The sequence below is a fragment of the Microtus oregoni genome, unplaced genomic scaffold, assembly GCF_018167655.1.
Source record: "Microtus oregoni isolate MIOR12 unplaced genomic scaffold, Mior012 000001F_ref0000356, whole genome shotgun sequence".
In the NCBI taxonomy this organism is placed as follows: domain Eukaryota; kingdom Metazoa; phylum Chordata; class Mammalia; order Rodentia; family Cricetidae; genus Microtus; species Microtus oregoni.
In genome coordinates, this window is record NW_024543060.1 from 36,576,637 (window position 1) to 36,598,523 (window position 21,887).

At 37.3% G+C, this 21,887-nt stretch overlaps 1 protein-coding gene across 13 annotated transcripts in view; it reads right to left on the reverse strand.

Moving 5' to 3' along the window:
* Mycbp2 (MYC binding protein 2) overlaps positions 1-21,887 on the reverse strand; it is a 226,395-nt gene that overhangs the window by 34,867 nt on the left and 169,641 nt on the right. For 7 of the 13 annotated variants that reach the window (XM_041674411.1, XM_041674457.1, XM_041674392.1 and 4 more), the window contains 9 exons: positions 20,788-20,889; positions 14,368-16,011; positions 13,360-13,529; positions 12,495-12,739; positions 9,945-10,112; positions 6,353-6,510; positions 3,876-4,075; positions 2,949-3,098; positions 1,299-1,459 (listed from right to left, as the gene is read on the reverse strand). In XM_041674411.1, the coding sequence (XP_041530345.1) occupies positions 1,299-1,459; positions 2,949-3,098; positions 3,876-4,075; positions 6,353-6,510; positions 9,945-10,112; positions 12,495-12,739; positions 13,360-13,529; positions 14,368-16,011; positions 20,788-20,889 (2,998 nt within the window). The remainder of the gene's footprint in view (positions 1-1,298; positions 1,460-2,948; positions 3,099-3,875; positions 4,076-6,352; positions 6,511-9,944; positions 10,113-12,494; positions 12,740-13,359; positions 13,530-14,367; positions 16,012-20,787; positions 20,890-21,887) is intronic. The other 6 variants (XM_041674467.1, XM_041674448.1, XM_041674402.1 and 3 more) reach the window with 3 other exon arrangements.

Genomic DNA, 21,887 nt, shown 5'->3' on the forward strand with positions numbered 1-21,887 from the left:
ATTTTGCATTAAATATATCAAGAAAAATGTACATGCTTTAGTAAAAAAATAACACTGACAATTTTCAGAAAATAAAATCATAGAAACATTTTCTGTTTGTTTTGAGAAATAAAGGTAAGTTCTAAAGAAAATCTATTTTAAATATTAAAAAAGGGTGAAGTAATAAGGGTGGTGGCGGGGCTGCGTCCCCAACACCCCAGCCGCCTGCCCGGCTAGCTTATGCCCCGAAATAATTACACGGACACTGTATTCTTTTAAACACTGCTTGGCCCATTCTCTTCTAAGCTAATTCTCACATATTAATTTAGCCCATTTCTAATCATCTGTGTATGGCACCCCAAGGTGCGCTTACCAGGAAGATTCTAGCCCATGTCCATCCTGGGTTGGAGCTTCATCCCGGGAGCAGGGCATGGCGTCTCTCTCAGGCATCTGCTCCCGAGAGGAGAGCGGTCGAGACTGACCTCACTTCCTCTTCCTCCCAGCGTCCTGTTCTGCCTACTCCTCCCCACCTATCCTCTAACCAATAAAATGGGCCAAGGCAGTTCCTTTATTAGCCAATGACCTTCCTGCATCAAAAGGGGGCTATGGAGGTCAATGCCACACAAACAGAAATGAGTCTCCTGTGAAGATCAGCACTATGCCACTCTAGCAGATTTTGCAATGTTATCTGGGTGGTAATTCTGTAACAATTACTGGGTATAACACTTCTTACATTTATGAGGATGACCAAAAAACAAAAACAAACAAACAAACAAAACCAAAATTCAAACCTGTTTTCAAATGGCCTTATTATTAGGGATATGAGAAACCCAATCTTTCCATCAGCTTGTTTGCTATATATATATCATGGAGCATTTATTTATGTCTACAGTCAACTGAATCAATATAAAACAACAATTTAATGCCAAATTCTCAACAAATTTCATATTAAAATTATGTGATATTACTTAAGGTGATTTTAACTGGCCTCACATACTAGAATCTAGAATCTACTTTCAAGCCCCATGGCCCCTGTTTTGTTTTGGTTTCTGAGATTTCATTTATAATTTTCCCTTTTGGTCCCAGTAAAATAAAAAAAAAGAAAAGAGAACAGGATGGTTACAGCATCATTTGGGGTTACTAAGAAGTGCAAACAGATACTAGCTAAAAAGAAAAAAGGTTTTAACTTGAGATAAGCCAAGGAGAACTGCTATTTCCATTCTTTGCATCATACCATTTAAAAATCTCTTTCAAGTATTTACTACTTTGCATATTCCATAAAATCTTTTTTGTATTAATATATTTTGGTGCAAAATTACCTTAAGGCCATCTGCTGCAATGAACTGCCACTGGGGAGGGACATCATGAGATCAGAGATGGTCTGAAGTAAACGGTGAAATGTATGTGGCAAAGGGTGTGCAGCTTCGCCTGCAATTACTATATCTGAGAGTGGATGTTCACACACTCTCGTATCCTTCTCCTAAATTATAAATGGAAAGTGAGCTTATCAGCTTGTATGCTGGAAAGAACAATTTTTATAAAGAAAGGTAAATAAACATAAGTTCTATAAGAGAAAATTGATAAAGTAAGTTACAAGAATGTTCAAACAAATGAACATTCCATATACACATCAACTATAGTATCTTTGCATTATCATTAGAAGATTTAATCCATGTGTGTATGCATGTATCTGTATGTGTATATGTATGTATTTGTACACACATGTATTTTGTGTATATGTTTTTCTAGTAAAAATAATACATGTCTAGAAGTTTGGGTACTCCTAGTTCACAGAACTTTTTATGTGCACTACACACTAACAGACAATCTGTAACAGGTATCATGACTTATTATCTATGTACACAACATACAGTATTCTGGTCGATTGTATTCTCGTGAATGAAAATAGCACAGTTTACTCATCCGTCTACATCAGAATAATCATTTCGCTTGCTTTCTTGCTTGCTTGCTTCCTTCCTTCCTTTGAAACAATCTCTATAGTGAGTCACATATTCACATAGGAAAGCTCACAGAAGTATAATTACTATTTTTTATACAAGTTTTGCCAAATTTTTCTCCACGAGGCGGTTACCACACAGTGAACATGAATTCACTTGTTTCTTCATTCTGTTGCTAATGAGTACTTATCAAATTTTTTGAACTATGTCAACGAGCCAAGTAAAATACAGACATGCTTTTGCTACTTTGTATGTCTATTTAAGTAAGAACATCATACAAGTTCTAGGTTACATCATCTTCTTCTGAAACATACTATGTTTTATTCTCTAACAGCCCATCTAGACTCAGTCAAGGCGAGGCATTCAATCTAGTTTGCGGGTTGTTTTCATTTTTGCTTTACATTTAGACACCGACTGTGCTGCTAAAGTGTGTTCCCTATTTTTGGGGCACCACACTCATCCTACTTACTGCTAGGCTAGATTGGGAATCTTTCCAGCTTTAGGTTCCTATAAACCTAAAGTGATGCTGTTTGTAATACTGCAGTAATATACATCTTCTTGATTGTTTTGTGATAATGACAGTCAATGAGAAACCAGCTTAGTGGGCATCTTTGCCAGACAGAAAACTTTCACCAAGTATGATGAACACTTTGCTCATACTATCATTGTATTGCTGTTTTTTTTTTTCAGGCCAAATAATGTCAATGATTTCATGTAAAACATTATACTATTCCACCAGAACACATACTACTTGGCTCTATAAAAACAAGGAGTTATGGTCACAGACCCATGTACATATGGTAGGCGCTAATTGGACTCTGGTTGTTATTAACAATAACAATAACAACAAAGAGGGCATAAAGCAGGAAGGGAGGTGGAGGGGTGGCACTGGAGGTAGTTGGAGGGAGATTGGTAAGGTCAATATACATTATATAAATGTATAAAACTTCCAAAGAATAAAATATGTAATTAAAAAAGGAAAATATGGAATGAAAAAGAACAAAGACTCACTTGCTCCGCGTTTTCTTTGTTTGTTTTACTTTCTTCATCCTCATCTTCCTCCGATTCCACTGGAGAAGGAGTCAGTGCTGCCACAAAGTGCCAGAGAATATCATGCAGAGAAGTTGTCTGGATGACGTTACAGAGGAGCCAGTTGAATGCCTGAGTAAACCGATGGACCAGATAGAGGGAAATGTGAGATAAAATGCAGGTTTATTATCATTATTATTGAGATAAACATGCTAGAAAACTTGGTTCTCTTTTCTGAAAACACACTAAATTTGAAACAGTCATTTCTGGTCTTATTAACAAAAAAGCAACAAGAAAATACTATTTACAAAATATAATGAAAATTCTTTATAATATCAATTTATTTTGTTCAAGGCATGTTTTCCTAACCCACATTTAAAACTACTATAGAATATTTTACAAGTTTTACACAAGCAGCTATTTCCTTAAATATATCATTTCTAATAATAAATGTGAGTGTGACAAATTACTCTTACATTCATGTTAAAAAGAAGAAACATTTATTTTATATATAGGTCTTGGGACTCTGCATCACTATTATTCCATAAAATGGAAGCCTGATAAGCTATTATTGGTAAATTTTTAACTCAAAAGTCCCATTCATTTTCTTTACATGATTATTATGTCATTTCATTCTAGTGAAAGGTCCTAAATATAAAAAGGTTTAAAAGATAACCTCAGATTCAAGTAATAATGTTGTATAGAAATAAAGATTTAGCATATTAAATATAAATTTCTAAATTAATTTATTCATGAACCTAAAAATTTTATTTTATTGGACACGTTTTTTAAATTAGGCCCATGGCTTGAATCTGACCAATGTGTTTATTGATTAAAATAGTGGCAATGTTAAATAAGAATGCTATGTACTTGTGCAAGAAATAAAATTACTCTATTATTGTACTGTACCTCCATAGCAAACACTCGGCAAGCAGACTTCCGCAAGGCCTGCTTCATTGCTATTTCAAGCCCTTCTAGATCATGATGCTGTATAACGAAAGCCAAAACTGGCCACTGGAAATTTCGCTCTCCTTTGGAAAGAGAGCTGTGGGCTGAGATTAGCCGGGAAAGTTCAGGTGATGGATGTCTCAAGAGGGAAGACCCAACTTCTAAAACGGAAAAGAAAATTAGTAATTTTCATAGCTAGTATATAATGGATGTATTAAATATTGAAAATATCTAGCTTATTCGCATGATAATCCTTTGTTTCCGCACACGACCCAAATCCTAACAACTTCTATTAGTGGTAAGGAAGAAACTCTCAACTATGTAATTCCTAATTTCTCTCAGAATTATGTTAAACAGGTAGGTTTTGAACCAGGGCTTGAATAAATTTCATGCTTCCTACAGCACTGTAATAGCAAACTAGCTGTATTCTGCATGAAATCTACACCCCACGTTCATCATTTCCCAAAAGACTGAGCAAAAGTGTTTAGTGTTAACTGTCAACTGATCCAATCCAAGAACGCCTGGGAAGGGACTCTCAATGGGGAACGGTCTGGATTAGGTTTCCATGAGGGTATTCCCATATGGTATGTACTCACTCATAAGCGGATACTAGCTATAAACAAAGGATATTAAGCCTATAGTTCATGATCCTAGAGAAGCTAGTAATAAGGTGAACCCTAAGAAAAACATATATAGATCCTTCTGAAAAGTCGAAATAGACAAGATGGCCTGACAAAATTGGGAGCATGGGGGTTGAGGGAGAAGGGAGGTTAGAAGGGGAAGAGATGGGAAAAGGGGAGAAAAGGAGGAGAACTTAAGGACATAGAACTTGAGTGGAGATGGAGGAAGGACAGAGATGAGAGCAAGGAAAGAGATATCTTGATGGAGGGAGCCATTATGGGATTAGCAAGAAACCTAGCTCTAGGGAAATTCCTAAGACCCTAAGCAATAGAGGAGAGGGTCCCAAACTGGCCTTGCCCTGTAATCAGACTGATGAATATCTTAAATGTCATCATAAAACCTTCATCCAGCAAGTGATGGAAATAGAGGCAGAGACCCCCATTGGAGAACTGGACTGAGCTCCCAAATCCAGATGAAGAGCAGAAGGAGTGAGAATACGAACAAAGAGGTCAAGACCATGATGGGTTCACCCACTAAAAACAGTGTACCTGAGCTAATGGGAGCTCACCAACACCAGTTGGACTGGAAAGGAACAAGCATAGGTCCAAACTAGTTCCTTTGAATGTGGCTGACAGTTACATGGGCAGTGGCACCAGGATTTATCCCTACTGCTTGTACTGTCTTTTTGGGATCCTATTCTTTTTGGAAGGATACTTTGCTCAGCCTAGATATAGTAGGGAGGGCCTTGGACCTTCCACAAAGCAATGTGCCTTACCCTATATGAGGATTGGATGGGGGTGAAATGGGGAAATATGTGGAAGGAATGGGAGGAGGGAAGGGAGTGGGAACTTGGATTAGTATGTATAATGAAAAAAGTTTGTTTTCTTTTTTAAAAAATAAAATAAAAAAAGAAATTTCCTTAAGTGACTTAATTTCCATGGAAAGGCCTACACTGAACGTGAGCAGAACCATTTACTGGCCAGGCCCAGGTCTGAAGGAAAAGGCAAGAGAGAAAGCTGAGCACTAGCATTCACGGATTAATCCACTCTCTGTTCATGACTGTGGAAATAATGTGACTAGCCTGATCAACCAATAAATAAAAAGCACCTTTCTCCCTGTCAAGCTATTTTATCACAGAAACAGGAACTAAAACTAAAGCAGCATCTCAATACCAACTCGAAGATATTTATTGAATAAGCCTACAAATTGTTTCACTGTGTTCAGTAATATTTTTTTTCTGGTGACCTTTAATATTAAAATACATAAACCAGTATGGTAACATGCTCCTTCAATCCATGCACTTGAAAAGCTGAGACAAGAGAGTTGCAAGTTTAAAGCAAGCCTCTGCAATACAGTAAGTATCTAAAAATAAAATGAAAAAATTCTTATAAACTGCAATTACTCCAGATTACATAAAGTAAGAAACCTGTAAAGAGTTATTCATATTGCTGAGGTTTTCTATCTATTCAAGGTAATGGTGCCTGGAAGCGTCATGTGCTTCTATGGATGGTGAGAAATAACCAAATGCTGAAGCACATTTGGATCTGCTTGTTACAAGGGCTGGTGGATGGGATGATAACAGCGATATGTGTGTGGGGATTAGTGCCGATTTTAAAATTCAATATAGTGAATAAAAATTGACTGATCTAAATATTTATTCTCACTTAGATACAGAATGTAGGTGTGTTTATGACTGGTCAGATAAAAGTCAACCAATACACTGCTTTCCTGTCAGGTATTACGTTTTACAAATTATCTGCAGAGAAAAATTTTTTGACAGCCTGATCTGTCAAGCTCTTTTCTATTTTTATATCTACCAGTGTCTCCACTGTTAACTCTTCTTCTAGGGATGGCTTTAACTCGTGCAGGTAAAATGGAATGCTGCTTGTCATATTCAGAAGCGACAACCGAGTATGACCGCTGGAAGACAGTCCTCTTAGCCAAGTCAGTATCGGTTATGGGGCTGGTCTCCAAACTGCAGACACAAAAGAACACAGTAAACATTCACAAGAATGGAGCAAGTGAAGCGCGATTATGCTTACTTTGTAACAGTGGTCAGACACTGAAAGTCCATGTGGGCTCCACAAGCATAGAATACATGTGGTACACAGACATACATCCAGGCAAACACTCACACATGGAATACATGTGGTACACAGACATACATCCAGGCAAACACTCACACATGGAATACATGTGGTACACAGACATACATCCAGGCAAACACTCACACAGAGAATACATGTGGTACACAGACATACATCCAGGCAAACACTCACACAGAGAATACATGTGGTACACAGACATACATCCAGGCAAACACTCACACATGGAATACATGTGGTACACAGACATACATCCAGGCAAACACTCACACAGAGAATACATGTGGTACACAGACATACATCCAGGCAAACACTCACACATAGAATACATGTGGTACACAGACATACATCCAGGCAAACACTCACACAGAGAATACATGTGGTACACAGACATACATCCAGGCAAACACTCACACAGAGAATACATGTGGTACACAGACATACATCCAGGCAAACACTCACACAGAGAATACATGTGGTACACAGACATACATCCAGGCAAACACTCACACATAGAATAAAATCTCAAAAGAAGGAATGTAATCTTTTCTAACAATGTGACATTTTGACTGATGCCAGAACTGTATCTTAAAACTTATTTTTCTTAAATCCTTTGCATTTCAAGTAAAAAAGAAAAGGTATCAGAGGTCCTGACTTCTTTGCTTTTAAAAGATTATTTTTCTTATGTATATGAATATTTTGCCTGCCTGTATATACATCATGTGTATGCTTTGTGTCTATAGAGGCCAGAAGAGAATGGGAGATCTACTAGCACTGGAGCTACAGACAGCTGTGGCTACACTGTGGGTGCTGGGAACTGGATCTGGTTCTCTGCAAGAGCAGCCAGTGCTCTTAACAGTTGAGCCACCTCCCCAGCCTCCTAACTTAAAATTCAATGTTTGAAGATATTCAAGGGGAAAAAAACAGGCAGGAATAATACTAAATACAGAAAATACAGAGAAATGATATATAAAGTAAACATAAATAAAATGAACCTTCATTCGTTATTTGGATACTTGAATATTCTGTTAGGTTTTACACTCTTGGGAAGGTGTGCTGTCCAAAGTCCATATGGCTATACCAGAGTGTAATAAAAGGTGAGAGTTATACTTAAGAATAAGTCTTTAGAATACAGTTAGAAAATATACTGGTTTACAAAAGGTGGTTCTCCTGTAGGAACCATGATCTCTTAAGTCACAGGGAGTTGGGTAGTTTTACAGTACCAGCATGAATACCCTCCTACCAAGCAGGCTTTGAGACAACTGGACAGCTGTGGGCTACCGCCAAGGTAATGAACAGCTGTAGGCTATCAGTGGCTGCTGGGAGAGGAAGAAATAGTCTTTTCAAAGTTTGATCTTTTCAAGATTTAACTTTCACGGGGATGAAATTTAAATTAATCCTAAATGATAATCCTTAAATATATACACATATAAATAACATTAAATGGACTCAGGTGGGATGTGTATGTATGCATGTATGTATACATATACATGTACATACATATATAAAAATGATAAACAATAATAATTAAAGAAGGGTTGATGAATTTGAGAGGGAGTAGGGGGCAGTGGAGGAAACAGACAGGGAGAGAGAGTCTTTTAAACAAGGTTTTCATTAATTATTTGATCTTAGTTTATTAATCATCTTGGGTTTGTAATAGAACCAGATTTAAAAACAACAGACTACGGCCACATATGTATTAATGTTATCAGTTTTTTGTTTTCAAGGATGTCTGCTTCAAATATGTGACATTAGATACCCTTCTTGGGTAACATTTTATTTGTTTTAATACTTCAGAAGACATTTAATGTTTTTTTTTCTGATCCAAAAATTATTATAAACAGCTTGATTTCTACCTAACTTTTCTTTTTAAAGATGATTTGTTTTTCTTGCTCAAATACTTGAAATGTTTCTACTTTTGTTGTTTGGTTGTTCTGAGTTTTAGTAACTAATATCTTTATTTATACACCTCACTGTAACTGTCACAAGTTTTTCCTTTGTTCATAATGTAGTGGTTCTATACATTTCTAACTAATTTCTTAGTTTTAGGATAGTGTTTGTTTGACATCTGGTCTGTCATTGTAGCTCCACAATTTATCTTTTCACTTCATCTGGGTTCTTTCTGATTTCCACATTTGAGCTTTTGTTTTTATTAAATTTATGTCATAATTATCTTTTTCTATTATAAGTTACTTAGAAGAATTTTCTTCTCTTCCTTCAGGTGAATTTTATTCCAGATTGTTTTATTTCTTATATGATAAACCAGTAACTTCATTTCAGCGAGTAAACTGTTTTGTTTCCCAGCTTCCTCTGATAAAGTAGTGTGGATTTTCTTTCCCAGCCATACTTGATACACATGATATTCCTCCCAGAGAAAACACAAGGCTTTACTTTACATGGTAAGGCAGAGATAGCTGTGTGGAAGCAGTCTCTGAGATCTTAGCTGCACGCAGCTGTGGCCGTAGAGATGGCACATACTGGGCTTTGTATGCCCTAGTATAACTAACAATGTACCTATCAGTTTAGTTTACTGCTATGACTATACAGTACAGAACAATGACATATCCGAGTAAGCATGTTCTCGCTCTTCCTTTCCAATGACACAGGTTCACATGTCCACAGTTCCTGAAGGTCAGGTGCCATCTACGCTCACCTCTGTCCATTCAGTCAAGTCACACTGATTTGTTTCACACAAAATAGCTCCTTCAGCGATTTTCTTCACGCTGCTGTCAGTACACTCCAATTCTACACACCTAGCTTCAATTTATCAATACATTATCAGCTTCTTAAATGACACTGTGCTACTCTGGCATTTCTGTCAGGCTTTTCCTCTCAAAGTTCCAGAGGTAGTCAAGTTTCTCTGTGCAATGTTAACCTGAATCCTTCATTTTCCAGGAAGCTGTCTGTCTGGTGCTAACGACAGAGTTAAATGAGAAGGTACAGTAAACAGTGATCCAAGAGGCTTAAGATTTGTGATTCATGCTCTGGGCCATTTCTACCATGGGTCTAAGTGCTGCCTCAAAGTCAACTTTCCCTCCCCTGACTTAATGCATCACTCAAAATTATAGGCTTCAATACAATCTTTTCATTGTATCATTGGTTGATCTTTTCTCTCCCAGTTGTCTGCCTCCCATCAAGAATTCTGTTCATATATACACACTTGTTCATATCTCTCTAATAGTTAGCACAGCTGATTCAATGTTCCTCCTGAGACAGAAAGCTGTTCAAAAGAACTACAAGAATATTCTTTTATAGTTCAGCCTTTCTTTACCACTTGTCACTCAGAAAGACAGAACTAAAGTACCTTGGTGGCATAGACTTCATATTGCTCTCTGGTTCTTCAAATACATTGGGACTTGCATCAGGAGTTACTGATATGTATGGGGCAGGGACAGATGTTGAACGCAGATATCTCATTTCATCCTGGAATAGGTTGTCATCTTGATAGCCAACAAAATTTTCATGATGGTGCCTGCATTAAATTAAACCCAAGAATCTTAAGAGTATAATGGTAATATAGATCCTCTGCATTTTGAATCTCCTTTAAAAACGGCAAAGCAGTACATGCAGATCTACAAGTAGGGGGAAATATTAAATAACCACAGAAACAGACTAGTAGAAATGAAAGTCTAATATTACTTTCTCTGTACCACATACATCCCAAACTCAAATGGAACTCATTTTCTTTTCTTTTGAGAACATTTCCACCTTTCAGTTCTTGGTGAATGATCCCACAGACTATCTAGGTGCTTAGGTGAGAATATCTGTGTCAGATCAGACTTAGGTCTCAAACATCACTAGTCATGCAGGGCTATGATAACAAGCCTCCTTTTACACCATTCTCTCCTCTCATTTTATATCATCATTGTCATAGTCCAGGCTGGTATCATTTTTTTGGTGGATTGTTGAAACATCTGCTTTCTTGGTAGGAATATACATATGTCAAATTTGAAAAAAAACATAACTGTAAGATATTCCTTGGGTAAGGGTGTGTGTATCCATTCCCCAGAGAGCTAAGAATGAAACCTCCTTAGATATGCCATGCTGGTACTTTTTTTTTCTTCCCATGTTTTACAATTTGATTCCCATTTGACATTACATTTCTTTATTTATTGTACGTGTGTGTGGAGGGTATGAATGCATGCTAAGGTGCATGTGTGAAGACAACATATGTGGTAGTCAGAGTTGCTTTACTCCTTCTACCATGTGGGTCTAAGACTTTGAACTCCGCTCTTGTTAGGCTTGGTAGCAAGCAACTTTATCTCATCATCCCACCTTGATTCATTCTTTTTCAAACCAGAACAAAATATTGTTAACCTAAGATAGCTCAAGATAAGTTTGTATGTGGCATGTCTGATGCTTTCTTCCACATCTTGAATGTTTCACATTTGCCTTTCCTTTTCAATTTGTCCTATTTTAATGAGTATGAACAATTTTAAAGCCACATAACTTTGCCATAAAAAGACACTTTTTAATAGAATGACTGGTAAGCCACAAAAGCCGGCAATATCTAGAACTTCATTTATCAGTGAGTGGGGAAAAAAATCTAACTTTGGAATCTAAAAGACTATTTTGTAGGGTTAGTATGCAACCAAGAAAGTGCATGCTGCACAGTCCAAGTCCAGTGGAACAGAAGAGTACACCATCAACAAGCATTTTTCCATCTTGAATGAAATCCTTTGTGCAATTTCTGTATTAGTTTTCACATTCCAAACCATTGACTATTTCCCCATTTAAAATTCTTCCTTCTTTGCCTCTGGTTACAGGGGAATCAGCACGAGCTACAGAGTCCCACGTTACCCAGATAACCATTTCGAGCAGTAAAATAGAATGAGCTCTCACTGCAGTCTACTCTGCTAGAAATTGTTTCCCTTCCTCACTTGCCCTACGGATTTCTACTTATCAATCCTGCAAGACTCAGGTAAGCATCTGACTGATGTAGGGTGCCCCTCTGTATGCTGTGCATGTACTTTATTACCACTGGATAATAAAGAAGCTGATTTGGCCTATAGCCAGAAAAAATAGAGCCAGGCGGGAAATCCAAGCAGAGATACAGGAGAAGGGTGGAGTTTGGTAGATACCACCCAGCCCCCAGGAACAACATGCGAGAACATCACTGGTAAGCCATGTGGTGATAGACAGATGAACACAAATGGGCTAATTTAAATGTAAGCGCTAGCTAGTAATAATCCTGAGCTACTGGGCAAACATTTAAAATTAATATTAAGCCTCAGAGTGGTTACTTGGTAACTGGTGGGTGGGAGAGTAACCTCCAGTTACCTCTGACCCTTGCTAGGGTAAGTGTTTCATAAGTTGCTTAGGAAGACTCAAGTACTCTTATCAGTTCTCCCAGCATCCTATAATACTTCAGTTTGAATACACCTAACACGACACTGTGAAGGTTTGAATGACATGTCTATCTGCCCACCACTGTTGAGTATAGTCAGGACTTTATGTATTCATTTCAGTGTCCTTGGTACTCAGCTGGCACTTGTTTAAATGTAAATAGAATGAATAAAGAAAAGACTTGTACAGGAAACATCAGTTTCTTTCCTCTTCAGCATTTCTGCCTAACAGACTGAGACTGAAAAATGCAAGTCTTACTCCCTAGGATATGGTTTGTATTAACAGTAACAGAACAAACTGACAAAGTGCCCACTGGCATACAAGTGCACTCCACTCCCAGTCGTGTCCGCCAGGGCAACAGAGAAAGCAAGTTCTGAATGTTTGTTTCCTGTACACTGTCTGCAGCTCTGTGGATGTGCAGAGCAAGTCTGGACCATTTTATAGTATGATAGTAATCATCAGAAACTGTAAATCCAAAGGCAATTACAAATAAAAACAGTCTTATTACCTAGCTAATGTCTGCAAGTAGAGACAAGGCATTTTTACGGGAAGGTCCTCAGAAACTCCTTCTTTCACAATGGGCAGCTGAGACTGGAATGGCTTTGCAGGATGGTAACACAGGATACTTGGTTCTGCTGCACTGCTCAGGGACAGCAGGAAGAGGGCATTGGCTTTGATCACCTGGTGTGCTTCCATGGTGGGCAAGGCACGAGGAGTCTTTACTTGCATTGGTTTTCTTCTAGACTGTTTGACCTGGCAAAGAAAGAATTGAAGTGGGGTGTTGGGGACGCAGCCCTGCCGCCCTTATTACTACAACTGTTTCCTGCTTATATTTAAAGACATAATTTCTTAACTTTTGCTGTTTCTAGGGGAAAAAAAGAAATGAAAAGACATTTTTAAACAGTGATAGTGATTGCTGAAACAAACAATAAAAACCAGCAATGGGGAACTTGTATGAGGAAGCTTTAGCAGAAGTCTCTGCCTTGGTTTGTCATTAGTACGAATGATCTCAAATTTCCAAGAGTCCTATGGTGTGGCTGGGTATAAGGAAAAGACAAGAGAGAAAGAGTAGCAAGGCAAAAGAGATAAGAAAGAAGAGTGAAACTTTTCTACATGTGTAGTGCAGGAGGCAATAATAAAGAATGACATCACAAACATTTGTCAGCATTTGTCAACAAAGCATTTGTAACAAGTTATAACTTATTTTTAAATCAAAACCAGTTTTCTTAACGAATACTGAATTTGTATTTTTTTGTTATACAAGCTGAATTTTAATATCAATGCATGAAATTAACTAATGTAATGATGATTATATATTCCTATAAGTTACATCCATATCATGGCATATATAACTTGAATGGAATAAAAAATACCTTCTCCCTTGCAGCAGCCTGCTTTTCACGGAGGTATTTTTCTCTACAGCGATCACATACGAGGTACCAAGTGCTTCCTCCCATTCCCCCATCACCACAGTTACCAGCCCAGCCTCCACAAAAATGCCCAATGCTATTGTACCCTTGTCCGCCAGCGTATCGGCCACAACCTTGAAACAAACATAAGACATATATTTAACATTCTGAATGTAGTCCTTATTACTTATATACCAACAATAGATGCATCTTTCCAAAGTAAGCAAATCCCTGAAGCAACTTTGTAATTTTTTAAAAAGCTAGTACTTTAGAAAAAGCAGCATGCTTGATTTTTTTAAAAAAAGTCTATCAATTAAAAGATGCTCAAAATGTTTAAGATATTCTATTTTTGGAGAGCACATTAAAGAAACAGGGAATATGAGTACCTTTAAGGATGTCAATAAAATATACACATATAAAAGACTGAATGTTTCGGAAATCAAATATCTGCAATACCATATGTGAAAAGGAAAGAAAATATTGATACTTGAAGTAATTTTTTTTTTGGTTTTTTGAGACAGGATATTAATATTTGAAAATATTTACCTAACATCTAGTCCTCCGATAAAACTAATAATACCTATATAGGAAAATCTCCCATTACATTCTGTATAATCCGTTTAACTGATAACTTTAAAACAGGGTTCTAAATTAGACCTTCTGATTTAGAAGGGATGGAAGTGTGCTCTCTTATTTAGACATGTCATTGTGTAAAACCATCATGTCATACTTTGGGTAACACATAAAATTCTTAAATTTCAAAATTTGTTATACTTCAATGAAATAATATTAATTTTTTGATCATAGTATTATGACAATTTCTCTATCTCCTTAAATAAACTATTCATGGCAGTTTATGATGTAAGATGCTATAATTTTGGGCAACTCTTTCCCTATACTTTGATATAATTCAAATGAAAGGGGTCTAGATTACTCAACTAGAGCACATCCATACACAACTACATTTCTTACCTGGGTGCGCTTGTCTCATGTGATAGGTCACGGGGTACGGGTGTGACTCTCCACACAGCTCACAGATAGTATCTTTTTCTGGTCCTCCTACTGCCAGCTGGGCCATTTCGCCAAACAAATTGCCCCTTGGCCGAATTTCTGTCTTTTCTTTTTTCTTTTTTTCCTTTTTTGTTTTCTTATTCTCTTTCTCACACTCTTTCTTTTTGAGGACTGCACAGGAACCTGGACTTGGAAAAATCATATTCTGGGAAGCAGCTTTGATTGTAGCCAAAGAGATATCTTCCCAGAAAGCCACTAAATGCTGTAACGTTAAGGGAAGTGGAGACTTCGACTTCATTGTATGGTGCATGGACATGTCAAAAGTGGCTTCGGATTTTCCATCCTCACATTTTTCATGTAGAGGTGGTTCCTTAAGCATGGATAAGACTTTATTTTTGTTGATACTACCCATCTTAGATATATCTGGTCCATGAGGTGCAATGTTAAACATATTTAGAGCAGATGATATTTCCAAAGAATGTCTATTTTTTAACTTTATTTCCTTTTCCTCTGTGGGTGGTTGGCTACTCAAACTGCTTCTTATAGGAGCATGTTCTTTGGAAAGTTCAGGATTAAATTTCAGGAAGGAAGAGCATGCCATTGCATCATGTACTATGCCTTCATGCCACAGAAAAGAGGCGAAGACGGCTCTGGCACACTCAGCCACAGATGGAGACATGGCTTGCTTGGCTGGCTCTAGAGATTTGGCCCCATCACCTTTGAAAAGGAAATTAGATTTTTCTTTTTTGGGCCTGGTGTGTCTATTAGCACATTTCCGACTGACCTTGGGGGATGCTCTCATTTCCTGCTCATCTTTCAGGGGTGCTTTTCCTATGCTGAAGTGCACTTTATTTGAACTTTCATCCACACTCTTAAATTCACTGCTTTCATCACAACTGCTGTCGGTGACGCTGTTTGTTTTTAAAGTACTTGAAGTACAGACTTCAACTACCTCACTGTGGAGGTTTTCCTGTACCACATGGGGAGAAGGGGCTCTGTTTTCAGATCCAGGGGAGTCTTTTGGATCCTTTGGTACTGGTTTTGGTTTTGGTGATGTGGATCGCCCTCTTAATGGTTCTGTGAGGGGCATTTTCTTCTTCCGGAGGGTATCTGGATCAAGCGTGTAGGAGTCTGACTTGGAACGTTCCCGAGGAGGGTCCAGCTTTGTCTTAGCAGGAGCTGTGCTTTTCTGAGGTAGATTTTTATCCTGCGGTGAAGAGGAGCGTGGAGAACCAGCACCAGATGGGCTAGACCTGTTAGCTGGGATAGTCTTTGGCTTAGGAGATGAGGACCTAGACCCTGGTCCTGGGGATTCAGATCTGAAGCTAGAAGACATCCTCCCATCAGACTTCAATGTCTGCAAGGTGTTATGGTTAGGGGACAGTGACCTACTATGGGAATCTGACCTCAGCTTCGCAGCATCAGATTTTAACATAAGGGATTCACTAGCAGATAAACTTTCTGTCCCCCTCGGCTTCTTCTGATCAGCAGCAGTCCGGCTCATGCGCCCATCAGGTTTAATTGATCTGCTGTGTTTAGAGGGCAGCTCTGATTTTCCTGATGTAGAGGCTGGTCTTGAAGATGTTGAGACAGTTCCTCTATCACCTGTATGATCCATTTCACAGTGAAACTTGTTAATAAAATGCAACTTAATGATAATTTAATCACTAAACACTAAAATAAAAACAACTACAAAATCTACATTACTTATCATATACAAAACATGTTAAGAATAAAATAAGAAATGTATTTCATAATAAAATTTATATAATATCATAACACACACAATACATGTATGTTTATAGATGCAAAATAGATTGAATAAGGAGGACCTATCCCCCAGATGAACTATTAGTGATATATACAATCCACAGTCCATTTATAACTAGTTATAATTTAAATTCATCAAGAAATGAAGAGAAAAACCACTTTAAAAACTAAAAAAAAAAATCTCCATATGAAATAATCAAGTTCAGATATTCAGGAGAGTGAAACTTGGCCTACTCTAATGGTATGTGTAGGTGTGGGATGATGCTCTTGTACACTGTAAATATTTGTCTCTTGTATTGGTTTAATAAAATGCTGATTGGTCAGTAGGTAGGCAGGAAGTATATGTGGGGCAACTAGACTAGGAGAATTCTGGGAAGAGGAAAGGCTCAGTCTGCAATCACCAGCCAGATGCAGAGGAAGCAAGATGAGAATGCCCCACTGAGTAAGGTGCCAAGCCACATGGCAAAGCACAGATAAGAATTATGGGTTATTTAAGTTGTAAGAGCTAGTTAATAACAAGCCTGAGCTAATAGGCTAACCAGCTTATAATTAATATAAACCTCTGTGTGTTTTGTTCGGACAGAATGGCTGCAGGACCAGGCAGGATAGAAGTTTCTATCTATACACAGGTCTCATTGAACAAAGAAACTTCATTTCTTTAATTATAATATTCAATTGTAAAACAAATACAGTTAGGCTAGTAAAGAGCTTGTAGAGGAGACATCTTCATTTCATGTTTTGATTAAAATGGCACAGTAAAGAACTAAACCCTAAAGCTATTTGTGTGTTGCCATGGAATCTCAGTGCTTTGTTACTTATAAACAGTTCCATTTTACTATCTCAGTGAGCTTAGCTGGAGCTGAAAACCCTGCACATAAAAGAAACCATAGGATCTTCACAGTGATTACTACAAGTCTCAACTGGGCTATTCACATCTAGAGAAAACAGAAAGACAAATCTTGTTCTAAGGCAAATTACTAGATAAATGTACACGGACACCATCTGGTTTGGGTAGTCTGGGCTTCCCTCAACTCTTCTTTCCTGCAAACTATGCTTCCCTTTGAAGCAACAGTCAGGCTTTGGCCCTAGCTGCTGGTTTGGCTTAATATTACTTTTCCTCACAGCAAAACCACTGTTGTTTATAGTGCAAAAACTGCTGTGGAAGAAAAACAATATGATCCAAGTGATTCAAATGTTATGAGAAACAAAAATGGCTAGACAATCAACATTCTTTTGGAAAAGAGGTTCTAGGAAACTGAGTTTGCTACCTGGGACTAAATGCAGCCTCTTCTCCTTTACCCAGAAAAGGGATGTGAGTGTGAGTAATGTAGGAAAATGTAGTCACATGGGAGCCATCTGCATGTCAGAGCAGGACCTGTTAGAGAATTTGTCTTCCTCCTGGAAAGTCATCCAGGGCAGGTCTGTGTCTTTTATCCTTCAGTGATAAAGGACTAAGGTCTTAGAATATGGTTGGTTGGATAAACAATATATACTCATTTTCTTGATTTTTTTTCCTTCTACTATTCCAACACATTCTGACTCTGTGAGGATCTACCCTTATATTATGGAGAGGTGACAGGAGTCACATTCCTGTAGTGAAATGAGTGGGTGTAACACCCATGGAGTGCACAGCACCGGACTGTGGAGTGCACAGCACCGGACTGTGGAGTGCACAGCACCGCACTGTGGAGTGCACAGCACGGCACTGTGGAGTGCACAGCACTGCACTGCACTGCACGTTTGTTTCAGCTGCAACATCCACTATTCAGCAAACAGTTCTGGCTCTGTGAAAGAATACAGGTTTTGTGAACACTATTGTAATGCTTTACTATTCCATTGTGAATTTTCTTTCTTAAACATGGAGGTTGGTCTCTCTCTTGCTTCCTCCCTCCTTTATTTTGGTATTGGCCCTTTGTGTTAATTTTATTATGTTTTCAAACTACATTTTGAGATTAGAATACCTTTGTAAATAGAAATCAGAAAAACAGAACGTATCAATGCTAACTGGGAGAACAAGAAACCAGGTGAATGTTTGACAAGCAAGTGCTCCCACAGTCTTCCAAGGTGCTCCAAGGGCTGCTGTTCCTTCCTGACCTAACAATAGTGCAAAGCGAGTTTTACAAACAAATATATTGTGTTTGGTAGAATTAACATCAGCCTACTCCTATCCAATTTCAAGTTTGCTATGTTTGGGTTATTGGGACTTTGTTGTTGTTGTTATTTTTCAAATAAGAGTTGGAAGTTTTAAGATCACCCACATTGCACTTAATTTAAGGAATCAAGATAAATAAGTACTATATTGGACTGGAGAGTTGGCTTAGAGGTTAAGAGCACTGACTATTCTTCCAGAGATCCTGAGTTCAATTCCCAGCAACCACATGGTGGCTCACAACCCTCTATAATGAGATCTGGTGCCCTCTTCTGGTCCATAGGCACACATGCAGACAGAACACTGTATACATAATAAATAAATAAACAAATCTTTTTTAAAAAAGTACTATATCTTATATTTCAAAACCTTATTTCAAAAATTACATTTATTTGAATTTTCTAATTAAGAGAAAATACCAACTTATTTTAGGATTCCTATTTAATTAGAAGGGCTCTGGCAACCTTAATCACAGAAGCTCTGGGTGTGTCCTAAGGGCTGACTTACATGGTATGGTGAGTACATCTATCCAGGAGCACAGGCATGCACAGTGCTGGGACTGTTCTACAATGCACACACACACTATAGTGCGTTCTAACAATACAATCTGTCAAGTGTTGGGAACATCATTTGCCCTGGATGTGCATATGCTGTAGTGAGCTTTGTGGGAGCCTAGGCAGTTTGGATGCTCAACTTACTAGACCTGGATGGAGGTGGGGGTTCCTTGGACTTCCCACAGGACAGGGAACCCTGATTGCTTTTCGGGCTGAGGGGGGGGGACTTAATTGGGGAGGGGGAGGGAATTGGGAGGCGGTGGCGGGGAAGAGACAGAAATCTTTAATAAATAAATAAATTAAAAAAAAGAAACCAAAAACATCTATATGTTCTACTTTTGTGTCTCTAGTAGAGGTTACATTTTCTTAAGATCTGTAAGTAACAACAGCTAAGAAACTGATGGAATTCAAGTGTATAAGTAATGACAGGGAATTTCTTTCTAAGATGTATTTATCAAATCATAACTAAATCCTTTTGAAGGACATATGTCTTCAAAACATTTAAAAATATTATTTTCAGAAGAATGTTAAGAGCAGTAAATGTGTAACCTAATTTTTGTTTACAGTTCTCATGGAACTTTCAAATAATTTTGTAGCATGTATTAAGCGTTACTAAAAATTATCATGTGGATGTCCCCAAATAACAATAAAAATAAATATTTTATTAAAATTGTTGAACACATACTTTCAAATGCAGGACATAATTTGGCTTAATAATTATATTTACAATATGTAAATTTAAGCAGTAAGCAAAATTTTCTAACCTCTAAGGAATCATTAAGAAGAATGGGCTATAAAATGTGGAGTCAAATAAATTAAATATTACTGAACATGTTAAATAGAAAGGATTTATTCACTAAATCATTAACATGATTTTTCTTAGACAAATTTGTCAGGGCATATGATACCATACACGAATAAAACACAAAGAATAATATTGTAATATGATATGTCACAACATGTTGCATATATTTGGTTATATAACCTAATAAGATAAATAATATCGCATCTATGAATCTGTTTTATAATCCTATTAACTGTACTTTATATTTACTATTTATATGTTTACTTTTTTCTTAAAATTTTTGTTTCACACTTATTCATCTGTTTGTGTGTGTGTGTGTCTGTGTGTGTTTGGATGTCAAAAGACAGTTTGTGGGACTTGGTTCTGTCCTTCCATTTTGAGGGATCCAGGGATGGAACACAGGGTACCACACTTGGCAGTAAGTGGCCTTACTTTTAATTAAAGATCACTTTATGGTAAACATATTTGAGTAAACATTTGCAGTACTCTAAGGAACCAAATGGACATTTTCAAATATTTAGAAAATGTATCTATTAGTCATTTAACATTTCTAAATTTAAACTATTAAAAGTAAGTCACTATAAGAATACTGTAAGAAAAATTCATGGTATAAAGGGGTTAGTGCATACACACACATGTGCATATATGTTACTCTTTAATAATCAAATTTTAAAAAAGGTTATAACTTAATTTTCAAAATATTTCTATAAAAACTAGAATGGTATAATGTATTCAGGCCACATACAGTAACACAAGTTTAAGATTAAGCTTTGCATATATGATACTTTATTTACCCACGTGCTTTCTAATTTGCACATACCAGCTTGTGGCAATTCTTTTCATATTTCTATTTAACAAGACCTTATAAAAGGCTAGTCTTTAAAGGCTAACAAGAATGATATCTGTAACCACAAATATGATAAACATGCATAATAGGATAGCTTATAATATAATATGAATAGGTACATCATAAATAACTTCAAACACATAAGATTCTAAATAAAATGATAAACCTTAATTTAAAAAATGGAATGGGATGAAGATGACTGAGCTGAGATGAAACTTCCTAGAAATGGCCCACTCACAGATGCATGCATACCCACCCTTCAGTTTGTGAGACAGAGATGAGAGAGCAGAGGCAGGCCCAGCTACACCAAAAGTTTTGTAAATGCGCTCACGAGAAGCAAGGTTGCGAGATGGAGATTCTACAGTGGAAAACATTGGCAAAGAAGCAGCACAGATTCAATGGAAAAAAAGCTTACAGAGAACACAAGCAAAAACAAAGCATTTCAAACGGTCTGCAATTATATACTTACTTAAAACTATCCTAAGATTTTCAAAAGGTTTATAAAAAGCTTAGATTTCAAACAGAGGTCAAATTAATGTGTTTAGATGAACTGTATGTATAGTATATCCAAATGTGTTATTAGTAAGTCTTATAGATCTCTGAGATCAAATTTGAGTATTACTATTTAGACTAGTAATGCTTTAGTTTCTTAAGTTTCTGTGCTTGTTTACCTGTAAATAAGGGTTTATACATAGAAAAAATGGTGGTAGAGAAGGAAATGTTATTTGTAGTTTAACTGTTGCCTTCTGGGTTTCTGAACAGATTCATTTTGATGATTTCCCAAGTATAGATCTCAAAATGGCCCCATTCTGAAGTCTGCATTTGCTACTTTTCTGAAGGCCAACCCTAGTACGTAGCATTTGTTGTATAAATCTTTTATCTAAGATCTTAAATATTGTTGGCAAATCTCACAACACAAATAAAGCAATTTAAAACTCATTGGGAAATGTTAGACATTTTACTGATTTTTCATGCAAAACTGAATGTGTATGTAATATTAAATCATATAAACTTTAAAGCAGAAGCTAAACAGAATCTGAATTCCTGCCCACCCCCCCAACACATTTCAATCATGACAATTAAAATTAATCAGTAGCTCTGAAATAAACTTTGACAACTTTTAAAAACATTTTTGAAAATAAAAATCTCGAGGGTCTAGGGAAATGGTCCAGTGGGTGTGCTGATATGCAGGCACGGGACCCTGACTTTGCATCCCCAGCACCAGCGCAAAAGCTGGATGTGGGAACAAGCACCTTAAGGCCAGCGCTGAGAAGATGGAGGCTGGAAGACCCCGGGCATCACTGAACAGCTGGCCTAGACGAAACAGCGAGCTAACCATCCAGTGAGAGACCCTGT